Consider the following 12010-nt stretch of genomic DNA (forward strand, 5'->3'; position numbering starts at 1 on the left):
ACGTGCTTTCAAGTAGAGCTTTTTTTTTTTTTTAAATACCGCGCACTTAGTTTAAAAAAAAAAACCTAGCACCTACTAGTGGCGTGGCGAGGGCATTACACCTTTTCGATGTGTACCGTTGCTGTAAACAAAGATTGTAATTAGAATGCCTTCATGTAAATGTGTTAAAAGAAATGGAACAAAATGTTTAATTTTTACAACGATACAACTTTCGTTGTATCATTGTCGTGTAAACAGGGTCTTAATCTACACCAGCTGCGTTTCCAGTGCAAATGTGAGCAAAATTTTGTCAATATTCCGCTGACGTCGAACAAACGATTTTGTAATTGTGGTGTTTCCAATAAATAAGGAATCCAATTAAAATACATATGAATAAACTTATTAAACATACCGTGCCATGGTCCTCAATTTTTACTTCCTGTCGTCGTCTTCTTCGTGGATTGAGCCAGTGGCAGCATCCGGCTGTTCATCATGTGACTGTGTGATGCGGGGGGGAAAAAATGGTTCCTTTGAGCTTCTGCGAAACAAACCAAGCTAAATACGACCAAGCCCCTCCACCCTCATCCTAGCGCCACAACTTTTTAACGAATATTGACATTTTTTTAAATTGGTCTTTCCACTGTTGTTGTTTTTTTTTAAGTATTGTAACGATTCTGTGTTTTAGTTCTGTTGGGGGTCCATATTGTTATTTGTATTTGTTATAAGTTGCATTGTGAGGACCGGAAGTGTGGAGGGTGCAGAGGGAAGTTAGCAGTGAAGCTAACAGTAGAGTGTGCCAGTTTGTTAGAGGCGTGAGCTGCAGCCTCACGAATAGCAGCTCGTGCTTATTTCTAATAAAGCCTGTTTGGCGTCACTACAGTATAAATTAGTAGTAGCGCATTTTTAAGCAACAAATACCGATTCTCGGTTATAAGAACCGGATTATTTTCTTTCAAAATGCTATATTTTGGCAACTTTAATGAATAAAAGCTGATTTGGAGCTGATTGGAAGTCGACTAATCAGTAATAGTTTTTTTTAGATAAACAACGGTTGTGTTGTACTTAAAATTTTCCATCGCAATCAAAGGTGTGAAATGCTGTTCAGCTGATTTAAAATACAAAGTTTCTGGAGCTCATCGTCTTAAACACACACACACACACACACACAAAAAACACAGCCACAAACGGTAGGTTTATCATGCTTTTTTATTTTTACTCATGAATTACATGACGTCATCTCCCCCTGATTGAGCTGTACGTGACGTGAACAAAACGTGAGATAATCCAACACAAGAAGCTAAAGATGAATTCAAACCACAAAAATATAGTTGTTTTTTTTTAATATAACAATCTTAATATTTGCCATGATACATACTGTAGCAGTCTCGGAAGATAAAGTGCATTAAGAAATGACCCTTACTGTGCGGCGAGAGGATGAATGCCGTGACCCTCTGCGTGGGCAGTGGATTTACATACACCCTCTAAAGGAGTTCCAATCAAGTCAAAAATATTTGAAGACTTATGGTTTAATAAATGCTATTTTTGATGCAGGTTTTTAAGAGAGTCTGAATTGCCTATGTGTATAAAAAGTGCTCTAGAAAGAAGTTTTTGTCATTATACAAAAATAAAAGGTAAAGGACGAAATGTATTCTAAAGCAAATGTCTTATTTTTAGAACTTGTCCACAATTATTCTATTTTCTAAATTATTCTTATATATGTATAATATATTGCCCTGCGACAGACTGGCGACCTGTCCAGGGTGTACCCCGCCTCTCGCCCGGAACGTGGCTGGAGATAGGCACCAGCAACCCTCCCGACCCCATTAGGGACAAGGGTGAACAGAAAATGGATGGATGGATGGATGTATAATATATATATATTTTTACAAATATAAACAGAATGGCATCCTGGACAGAGACAGCTATTGAGAACGTGAATGTGATTAAAGCGGAAAATGAGAGAAAAAAGCCACTTAGTGACGGAGAAATGGAGAAGATGAAAGATGGAGCGCAGGTGGAGGCATCGACTGACAGGCCGCCTATTATGCGGCACAAACGCAGCTCAACCAGCTTACAGCCGAAAGCAAGAGACAGTGACGATAAAACCAGTCAATTAAAATGAGTTTTGTCTCGGCTACAATAAATAAGTGCGCCAGACGTTCACGTAGCACTCAAATAAAAAAAAAAAGTAAAACGGCATTCGCTTATCATGCTTATATAAAAAAATGTCATCTTAAAAGATTTATAAGATTCTGTGGAGGACGCGCTGTTTGACTGAAGAGTGAAAATCTGCTTCCGTCTTGGCCCAGTCTGATTAGCTGTTAGCTTTAGCTGCCAAGAAAAACTAAGCTTATTTGAAATGACAAATGTTGCTGAAGTTAACCCAACTTTAAAATGTCTTCTAAAAGGTAAGAGGTAAAGTAAAATATATATATATATATATATATATATACTCTTAGTTTTAAACAATAAGTCTGTTTCGATTAAAATATACACCTGGGTTTGTACTGTGAATAAAGTAGAAAGCATGCTAACGCTAGCTTTTCACTTCCCTACCATTGCATAACTAGGTTTTCAAAGTATAAAAAAGCTACATTCTAAAGATTTTTTTTTTTTTTTTTCCAAATTAGATCAAATTTCTTAAGATTTAAAAAAATATATTTAATTCTATCATGAGTTAAGCCCAGCTGGGCTAACGGGTGAATATGTTAGTTGATTTTATGTTTATTCCTTTATTTAGATTCATTTTCTTTAAATTGCAAATTCAGGCAAAGCTAATGTAAATAGGAACCAGCCTCTGGTTTCACTGGAACAACCAATTTCTGTAAAAGAGATTCTTTAAAGAGGGCATGTAAATCCAGTTGTTGCTTTTTATGCCTTATGCAAAGTTTTCACTGTAATTTCCTGACAGTGACTAGAAATATACAAAACACAAAAATCACTCACAGGAATTCAAACAGAATAGAGCTAAAAGGTGAAGATGGACTTGATGTAAATGGGTGGCGTCACTGTGATTTTGGTTGGAACATTTCAAAATAAAAGATTAAACACTATCTGTGGAGGGGCAAAATACCCCAACCAGAGCGGAGTGACACAAATCCTAATGAAGAACTGCTTAAGTTGGTCTGGCTTCTATTTTACACAAATGACCTTTAATTAAACACAAATCTGGCCCTGTGGATTAAAACCAAAGGCACATTTTGCGACCATATTCAGTTAACCACTGAGGCGATCAAGTCAAATGAATTTTTGGTTTCACTTCCTTTAGGAAATTCAACCTTCTGTTCCCTCTATCAAAATAAAAGCCAGAGACAAGTAAAGCGTTTCTTTTGAAGGTCCCCTGCAGGATTTGGTGCCATTTTCTGCACTTTTGTGTTTGAGGTGCGGCTTTAAAGTCTGGCTCTGCAGATGTTTGGTGAAAAGAGAAATGAACTCTATGTGTTCTCAAAGATGTGCTTCGTAATGTTTGTCGAGTTCAAACAGAACTGTTGCTCATTTACATTAAAAAAAAAAACTACACACGTTGCTTTTTATACGAGAACCTAGAGGAGACAGCTCAGGGTTGTTGATGTGAGGTTCTGTTGAAGCGTTATGAGCAGTTACTGTCTTACCTCTTGGTGTCCTTCGTTAGTTGAAAGTTGAATTTCTTGGTACTGGAGGCTAAAGCTAACAGCTGGAGGAGAGGAGGGCCGTCTGTGTACGGCAAAGTTCACCAAGTGAATTCAATCCAGATTAAATATTTCACCTCGGGGTAAAGAATTGATGCTCCCAAATACGTCAGAGGTCCTTAATAACGCATTCCTCTATGACTTCATTCATGACATTTATGGTAAGATTTAGTTGACTAATGCTACAGTCAAACTAAAACGGCCTGAATATGACTAAAATTCACCACTTTTTAGTCAAAATGCTATGGCTAAAGCTAATTTAAAATGGACTTTCAAAAATGAACACTACAATACAATAGCTTTCCATTTAAAAAAAAAAACTGTAATATTTTTACTGTTTCTTCCGTTTTATATCACATGTTCACTGTCAGCCAAATTGCTGTGTTTCGTGTAGGACGATAATAAGTGGCGCACCGCATCCAAGACCAAGTATCAGTGTAAATAATAATAACCGGGTTCTTTAAACAGCCAGTCAGTGGAAAGACAGATTACATGTTCAAGGCCTTTTTGAGATTGGAGTTCTTCTAGGCCTTCGTTTTGGCCCCTCTTAGACTAGACATTAGCATTAGCCTCTGAGATCAGCTAATGTTGTCTCACACTAAATGAAGTTTGTTATCTGTTGTGGGTAAGATATTAACTGCTTCCAACTCTCCAGCAGAATCTTGGACTAAAAATCCTGAGCTGTCCCTTTAAGTGTTAATGAATTGATGCTACATTTGATGTAAATTTGTTTAGTAGATGAACATTATGCACTAACGCTGCACTAAACCAAGGCTAAAATAAGCTAACACTAAATACATATCATATAATTGTGTGCAATGAAACATAGTTTAAATACAAATAGTACAGGCAAGAAAATAAATTGCATATATCCTATTTTATGGCGTAGATTTGAGAGAAATTGGCTACACTGCTTTGGCTAAAATGCTACAGCACCACAACCTCCACCTGGTTCAAGCATAAAGAGAGACGCTGAGAATACCCGCAGTCTCTCTGTTTTCATAAGGTCACATTTTGTGAATTGACGAACGCCACTCAGAGTTCAAACCTGCGGCTCGGGGAGACACCACACCCATCGGTAGGAACGATAACTTATTTTTTTTAAAACAGGCTTCGAGGCAAGAGCAGCTGTGAGTGTTTACTTTGTTCTGAGATCGGTGGAAATCTCATAAACACGTAAGCTCAACGCAGGATGCGGTACTGAATCCTTTTTTTTTCTCCGACTGCGTGTGTACTCCCACATGCTTCGTCAGTTCAGCTTTGATTTCCTTGACAGCCCTGTTGGGGGGGAAAAAAATACAAATAAAACCACAAGAGGTGAATCAGACGCAGGTCAAGCCAAGCAGTAGGTGGCGCTGTGAGCATGGGAGTGGCCTTACAGAGTTGGTTCTTTTGCGCTTCCAGCAATCGGGGTTGAGCCTCTTCTGCTCGTCGGCGAGCGCCTTGGCCTGCTGGGTGAACATGCGGCGTTCCTCGCTTCGCATTTTCTTCCACTGCTCGCCCAGGAGGACGCTGATCGCCCTGCGGCACAGACGCACACGCATGACCAACATGCGGCGCCTATTCAGAGCATCTCTTAACTTGGAGCTTTCGCATGTTGCCGCCACAAACTTGAATGTATTTTATTAGGACCGGCACAGAGTAGAACGTAGAAGGGAATTTATTTTATTTGTTTTTCCAAATAAAAATCTGAAAAGTGTAGTGACAGACCACCGCAATCACCCCTCGCCCTTTTGTTCTGATACCCCTCAAGGAAATGCAAAGAAACCCAGAAAATACCAAGCTGAGGGTGAAGTCTGCAGGCATAAGAATTTTTGTGAGTCTCAATGTTAAAATAAAGTCATGTGGCTCTGCCCACCTGTTATCCTTGCCGGGATACATCTGCGTGTACTCCACTCTGAACTTCTTGGCGAACAGCATGAAGGCATTCATTGGCCGCTTGCACTTACTGGGCGAGGCACTGCTGCTAGCTTGCGCTTTAGCTTTAGCTGGCTTTGGATGTTTGGAGAGGGAATGGCTGGGACTGTGGCTCTCTGGAGTGTGTCAGAGTAGAGTAAGCAGTTTCTCATTACATTGTGTGACAGAAATCATTATATTAGCCTGTCTGAGTTAAGAGCTGGGCCTAATCTGAAAACATTAAGAATTACAAGACCTCGCATTGTGTCTCTGTCGGGAGAAACGGCGCCCCCGCTGGACTGTGAGGCATGTCGGCGTCTGGCCATGCTGCTCAGCAGGTAAACAGCGGAGGAGTCCAGAGGAGTGAAGTCATAACTGCAAAAGAAGCACACTTTCAGAAGAAAGTCAACGCTAATGCTAGGTAGCAGAATGTTGTTTTACTACTCCTTCCAAAGCCCCTTTAAACTCACAGAAGACGTTCACCCCAAAAGTAGACTGCAATATCCCAAAATATAAAAGTCTGCTTTACCTTCTAAATGTGTCAAACACTAGCGAATCATCCGTATGCTTAGCATCCCGGTGTCCAGGAGGCAGGCACATGTCGCCCACTTCCATTTCGTAGCATGGTATCCCATAATGCACCACAGTCAAGCTTGGGTAAAACGAGGACCATCCTGAGAGAAGGGAAAGAGCTTGAATAATGATGTCCTTGGTAGACACCACTGGTACTGTTCGTCACCCGCGCTGGTACCTTTGTTTTTGACGTAGAAAGGGTGATCCAGTTGGCACCGGGCCGTGATTGGCGTATGTCCGAATACGCCGGGGTCAAAGGTTAGCTGCAAGACGGCCTGACCACAGGACACAGTTTCTTCGTGCTCAACCAGCTGCAGGCCCTCAGAGCCATAACTCTGTACAAGACAAGATGTTCCATGCATTTTGTGCCTCGTTTCTACTGACAGGTACGGCGTGAGTGAAAAGGTTTGGTACACTAGTTTGTTTGCATTGTAAAAGTGGCTCATACAACCAAACCATACCACAGCTGGGTCCACTTCAGTTGTAAATCCATAGGACTAGGTACAGCTAGGGTGGAGCTACTGCCATCACACATGATTGGGGGACTAAAAAGTGCTGATACGAGAACTAGACATAGAAGTGCTTTTACCGATGTTTGTAGTATGACACAATGTCAGGCATGGAGATTTCATCCTGAATATGCTGGACTATAAAATGGCATTCCATATCTCTCAGTGGAAACGAGGTACTAAATAATGGCTTAATTGTCCGAACTTCTCTCTGCATCTAATTCGATGTACTGGCAGAAAAACCTGAAGATAATGGAGTTAGTAACAGTTCAGAGAGGTGCCTATGGCAGCTGTTGTACCTTCAGGAATCTCGAGCGCTCCTCATCGGCACGGTGTTCGTCACCAGACCCCATGTCCTCAACGTCCTGCCAGTCCATACATGAGCCTCTGTGAAAACGCAGGCGAGTTCCTGATTGGAGAGGAGCAAAAACGTTCAACTTGTGTCACTTTAGTTCAGGGAAACGCAAGTTTGTTTGTGTGCTCACTTGCACTACAACTGTGCACATACAGGAACATCACAGTCACTGACACAATCGCAGGAAGGAAAAGGGGAAATCAAATGTAGAATACCTAATTACTTTTTCCTAACTCCAGACATTTTCAGTCCCAACTTCCTTGGGTTAAACTTTAAATCCTTTTGAAGATCACGCCCTTCCCCCCAGGATTGTTCTGTTCACAGATCTACCTTTCAGAAAGCAGTGCCAGACTGTGGGTGGACAGGAGAAACTCCAGCCCATGTCCTCATCATCAGACAGGGAGGACCTGGTTGACACGGCAGAGCCACACTCGCTGCTCGTCTGCAAATACAAAACCGCCATCAGGCACAATTAGCACCTGTCACAACAAAGAATAAGGATTTCTATTATAAAACATAAGTAAAGCTTGGCTTTACCCTGCTGCGATGTCGCTCCCTGCTGTGAACTCTAGAGGGCGACGAGCTGATCGGGAGAGTAGGTGGAGGACGGGCGTAGGTGTGTAGATCACTGCTGGTGCTGGGGATGCAGACCGCAGAGGAGCTAAAAATGTCCAACCACACAGTCTAAGAACAACAGTGCTTTGATTCACATGATGTAGTTATTGTGTTTTAAAAGATATTCTCCAAAGAATCTACTAAATCTAAAGTGCCACCATACTGTACATTGGAGGATGTTTCATCTACTTGAGGTGGATTGAGCTTTAAAAAAAACAAAAAACGTTCAACAATAGAATAACAAAAATCAGAAGGTCAGTTTCTCAATGTGATCTTTAAGACACTCAATATGTCTGCAGAACTTTCCCAAAACAGTCTCACTGCTTACACCCACAAACTGGGTCATGAAATATGTTGCACAGTTCAGGATCAGGCAACACGCAAGAAGATCATGTCATAGAGCCAATCCGTTATTAGACCTGCTGAATTTTAATTTTCCTGCCAAGAGGTGACTGAAAAATATATTATCTGTGGTTACGGTAAGACATCAGTAGCAAACACTTAAATTTTTCCTAAGAAATTATATAAATCTAGCAGATTCAGTTGTCACACTGTTAAAGTAGGCTAAAACCTTTTCAGGGTTTACGTGCACCCTTAAAAAGTCTTAAATTAATGTCTCTAAAATTAAGGTCTTAAAATGTCTTAAATAAAAAAATATATTTTTTAAAGTAAGTTGGCCTGGATGGATGGATGGAAGTTGGCCTTAAATATATTAATCGCAGGTCTTAAATTTTGTCATGGTGAGACTATTTCATCTCATATTCCATATAGTTTATTTTTGTTATTAGACTTTCTCTCCGTCAACAGTTTGTTGCGTGACAACCTCTTCATTGTGTTCTTTAACTCAAGGCAGTTGAGGCTACCGCTAACAAGCTGCTAATAAACCCTTGCCAGCTAGCTAGTTAGCTTTTTGTTGCATTTATCATTGGTAAGCGTAAATTATTGCCAGTTGACTTGACGACAAATGTCGGTACCATAGGCTCACTTCTCTTTCCAACCCATACTATGTAAAGTACGGGTTGGCAAACTAGGTAAAACATTTTACATAGTTCTACTACTATGTAAAATGTGACTTTTTTTGAAGATTTTTCTCATGATACAGGTCTTAAATTTCATTAATGATAGAAGTCTTATATTTGCGTTGGTGAAACCTGCAAAGACCCTGCTTTTGCCAGAACACCATACCAGCTTGAGTTTGAAATGCCTCATTAAGAGTGCCAAAAACTACTCTATTCACTTTTTTACGGCGTGTATAAATTGCTGCTCACTGTTCAGCTGCATATCATAAAACGTTTTGACACTCAGAAAGTGCCATTGATTAAGTGTGGATAACTTATCAAATGCCTATTTTCACATCATTGATTTACCACACAGATTGGAAAAGTTCCACCATTTGGCAAGAAAGGCTTGTCGTACTTGATGAAAGCAGTGCACAATGCAACTGGCTGTCGTGATAGTGGTTGACTGCCTGAAGAATTAATGATCATAAGCTCTATTAGTGCTCCCGTTGTGGTTCAGGTGTGTTGCTACTCGTGGAATAAGTTCCTATTTCTGGTGTGGAGCTGAGCGCCGACCTGCTGTGAGGCAGGTCCTGTAGAAGCGGGCTCTGGGGCCCCGTGGCGATGTGAGCCAGCTGTGTGAGCCAGAGCGTCTCTGGAGGCTGAGGCCGCTCCTGGTGCGACACACCAAGCTCCACCTGGTAAACGGGCGCCGCCGTTAGTTCCTCCCGAACCTCCTGGAGGTCTGGCAGGTCGTCTGGGAGAGCAAGCCACGCATTTGAATTACACACACAAAAAAAACCCCAACAAGAACAACAACAAAAAAGAAGCAGCTATGTTGCTGTTTATATGTTAGCTACCATATTCCATGAAGCTGTCGCTGGTGGGGATTCCGGGGGAGGAGAGGAAGTGTTCGTCACAGCGTAGCGGATCATGAGCCTGGTCCCCGTCAGCGCTCATTCTTCCTGAAGGGAACAGTGAAAAGAAAGCTGAGGATTAGAGCGACTCATGGAACTGAGTATTAATGAGTCTCTTTTTCACTGGTTTCCTTCCAGATGGTCTTCAGCGTTGATGTTTTTAAAAGCAGATTAAAAACGGATACTTCCAGCCTGGTTTTTACTTGAAATTTAGTAACTGTATCCAAGTCACCTTTTACTTTACTTTACTTTAGATTTCATCGTATAAAAAAAACCCAATAACTGTTTATTCTTCATTTTTTTAATTGATAGTGTTAGTCTAGAATTGTCTTCATTCTAGTTCTAGAATTTTTATTCATATCACCTTTAAATTTGACAAATTTTCCCCCAAATTTTCCTTTTTAACATTTTTTTTGTACCCCTCCAGGGGGTCTTTTGTGGGCTTTACTGTCATATAAGAAAGTAGGCTTGGGCGTGCCGTGGTGGCGTAGCGGTTAGCGCGACCCGTATTTGGAGGCCTTGAGTCCCCGACGTGGCCGTCGTGGGTTCGACTCCCAGACCCGACGATATTTGCCGCATGTCTTCCCTCCTCTCCTTCCCCATTCCTGTCAGCCTACATTTGTAAAAAGGGACACTAGAGCCCACAAAAAGACCCCTGGGGGGGTAAAAAAAAAAAAAGTAGGCTGACAGGAAAGGGGAAAGGAGAGGGGGGAAGACATGTGGCAAATATCTTCGGTCCGGGAGTCGAACCTGCGACGGCCACGTCGGGGACTCAAGGCCTCCAAGCATGGGTCGCGCTGTCCCCTACGCCACAACGGCACGCCCCCAAAATTTAATTTGCCCAGTTGTGTTATTTAACCAGCTTCTTCAAAATAAAGCTTGACCAATATGCAGGAATATTTCTTTGACATTAAATTATTATTTTTTTATTTAATATAATCTGCTATTACTTATTGTGTTGTGTTCGAAATCTTTTTTTTTAAAATGTTCATTGTTTGAAATAAAGTACATTTCTGGAAGAATAAATACTGTGTTTTTGACACTGACTCAAAATGCAATAAACTGCTAATTGGTTAGCTACCTGTGTACTGAGTCTGATGGTCAGCCTGTTGCATGTTGCAATCATGGGAGTCGCTTGATGGAAGAGGTGGATTTTTCACCTCCCAAACCATGATGTAACTGAAACACAGAGGTTATAACATGTTTATAAAGGATTTGCTTTAATCAACCACATAAAACTATAATGGCATCAGTCTTAGTGTTTATTTGCGGTTTAAGTGACATTAGAGCCACATCAATATACATTTACAACAATATAAATCACCTCAATGTGCACTGATTGTTCACTTTCAGAACAAAATCGAACTTGTTTCACTTTTACCTATTATATCACTATTGTCCTGTGACGATGCCTTGTTTATAAACGTTCAGGTCCAGCGCGCATGCGCATTTAAAGTCCATTCATTCAGTACAGAGAAGGACGGAGAACATACACTTTAAATAACAAGTGGAAACCAATGTAATAAACTCGGATAAAGGTATTTAGACGAGCAGAATGGCGGAATTCTGCCCGTTGTCACAAAAAAACAAACAAAAAAACGCCACAAATGTCGACGTCTTTACGTTTTGTACAACTTCAAAGGAAAGTACAGTGAAACGTCGATAAAAGAACAAGAACAAAGGCGTTACATTCGGAACCGAGGCAGACAGACTAACTCAGGTCGACAGGGATTTTCGGAAGGTGAAAAAAAAAATGACTAGGCCGAGTGAAATGGCTAAGACGTCCTATTGCGTAAAACGCAGTACAACAAAACAACGTCAACAATGAAAGCTTTACGGGAGCGAGCTGCGAAACCGCATTTACAGCAAAAAACGAGCGCTGACAGCTTCGTGTTCTTACTCCCGTTCCGAGTTTAGACATATATATGTTCGACTCTGTTGCGTCTTCTCAAATTCAGCGATTTAAAAGCCGTCAAAGACTTCAATGAACTTTTCTCAACTCACCAAAACAGTCGCCTTGTAGGGAGAAGGGGGGGTCGTTGTAAACATAATGTTCTAGTTATCCAATTGGTCCTTCATGGTGTCAATCTTTGGTGTTGGCGTTTCTCATTGGCCAGCCACGTGTGAGCTTGCGCTCTCTAAAACATATGGGTTGGGTTGGTTTTGATAAAAGATGGTTAAAGTAAGAATGACTAAACACTTCGCTCTTTTATATATGCTATTTGGTCATATTCGGTGCACCCATTGGCTTTAATACGTTGCCGTAGAGACCAGGCCACAAAAACTCCAATGTTCGTGTCAAGAATACAGTTCAGTCTTGTCCTGGAGGGAGGCGAGTTTTTACTGCCCTCTACTGGTCGTAGTTTGGCACTATTCAGTGGCAGTGTGCAACATTTACACCATGCATCTTATTTATTCCCAAACTTGTCAGTGATGCACCGAAAATAAACACCAATCCAAAAACAAAAATGAAAAATAGAAATATATTTAATATATACAG

The 12010-nt window shown here is 41.0% G+C and overlaps 1 protein-coding gene across 4 annotated transcripts; it reads right to left on the bottom strand.

Moving 5' to 3' along the window:
- Positions 1-1859: 1859 nt before the first annotated feature.
- Positions 1860-11741, bottom strand: LOC114161047 (HMG box-containing protein 1-like). 4 transcript variants are annotated; one of them, XM_028044092.1, is made up of 13 exons: positions 11515-11741; positions 10592-10689; positions 9454-9558; positions 9170-9350; positions 7518-7617; positions 7311-7422; positions 6925-7034; positions 6295-6451; positions 6073-6217; positions 5800-5918; positions 5506-5680; positions 5027-5168; positions 1860-4925 (listed from the first exon to the last, which is right to left on the bottom strand). In XM_028044092.1, exons 2-13 carry the CDS (start codon positions 10680-10682, stop codon positions 4902-4904), a joined length of 1461 nt encoding a protein of 486 aa, XP_027899893.1. In that variant the 5' UTR covers positions 10683-10689; positions 11515-11741; the 3' UTR covers positions 1860-4901. The 4 variants fall into 4 exon arrangements, with proteins under 4 accessions (XP_027899893.1, XP_027899891.1, XP_027899894.1 ...); XM_028044090.1 differs by having other exon boundaries at positions 7518-7641; positions 11515-11739; XM_028044093.1 differs by lacking the exon at positions 11515-11741 and adding an exon at positions 11411-11468 and having other exon boundaries at positions 7518-7641.
- Positions 11742-12010: the final 269 nt, after the last annotated feature.

This window comes from Xiphophorus couchianus, chromosome 17 (genome assembly GCF_001444195.1).
Source record: "Xiphophorus couchianus chromosome 17, X_couchianus-1.0, whole genome shotgun sequence".
Taxonomy (NCBI): domain Eukaryota; kingdom Metazoa; phylum Chordata; class Actinopteri; order Cyprinodontiformes; family Poeciliidae; genus Xiphophorus; species Xiphophorus couchianus.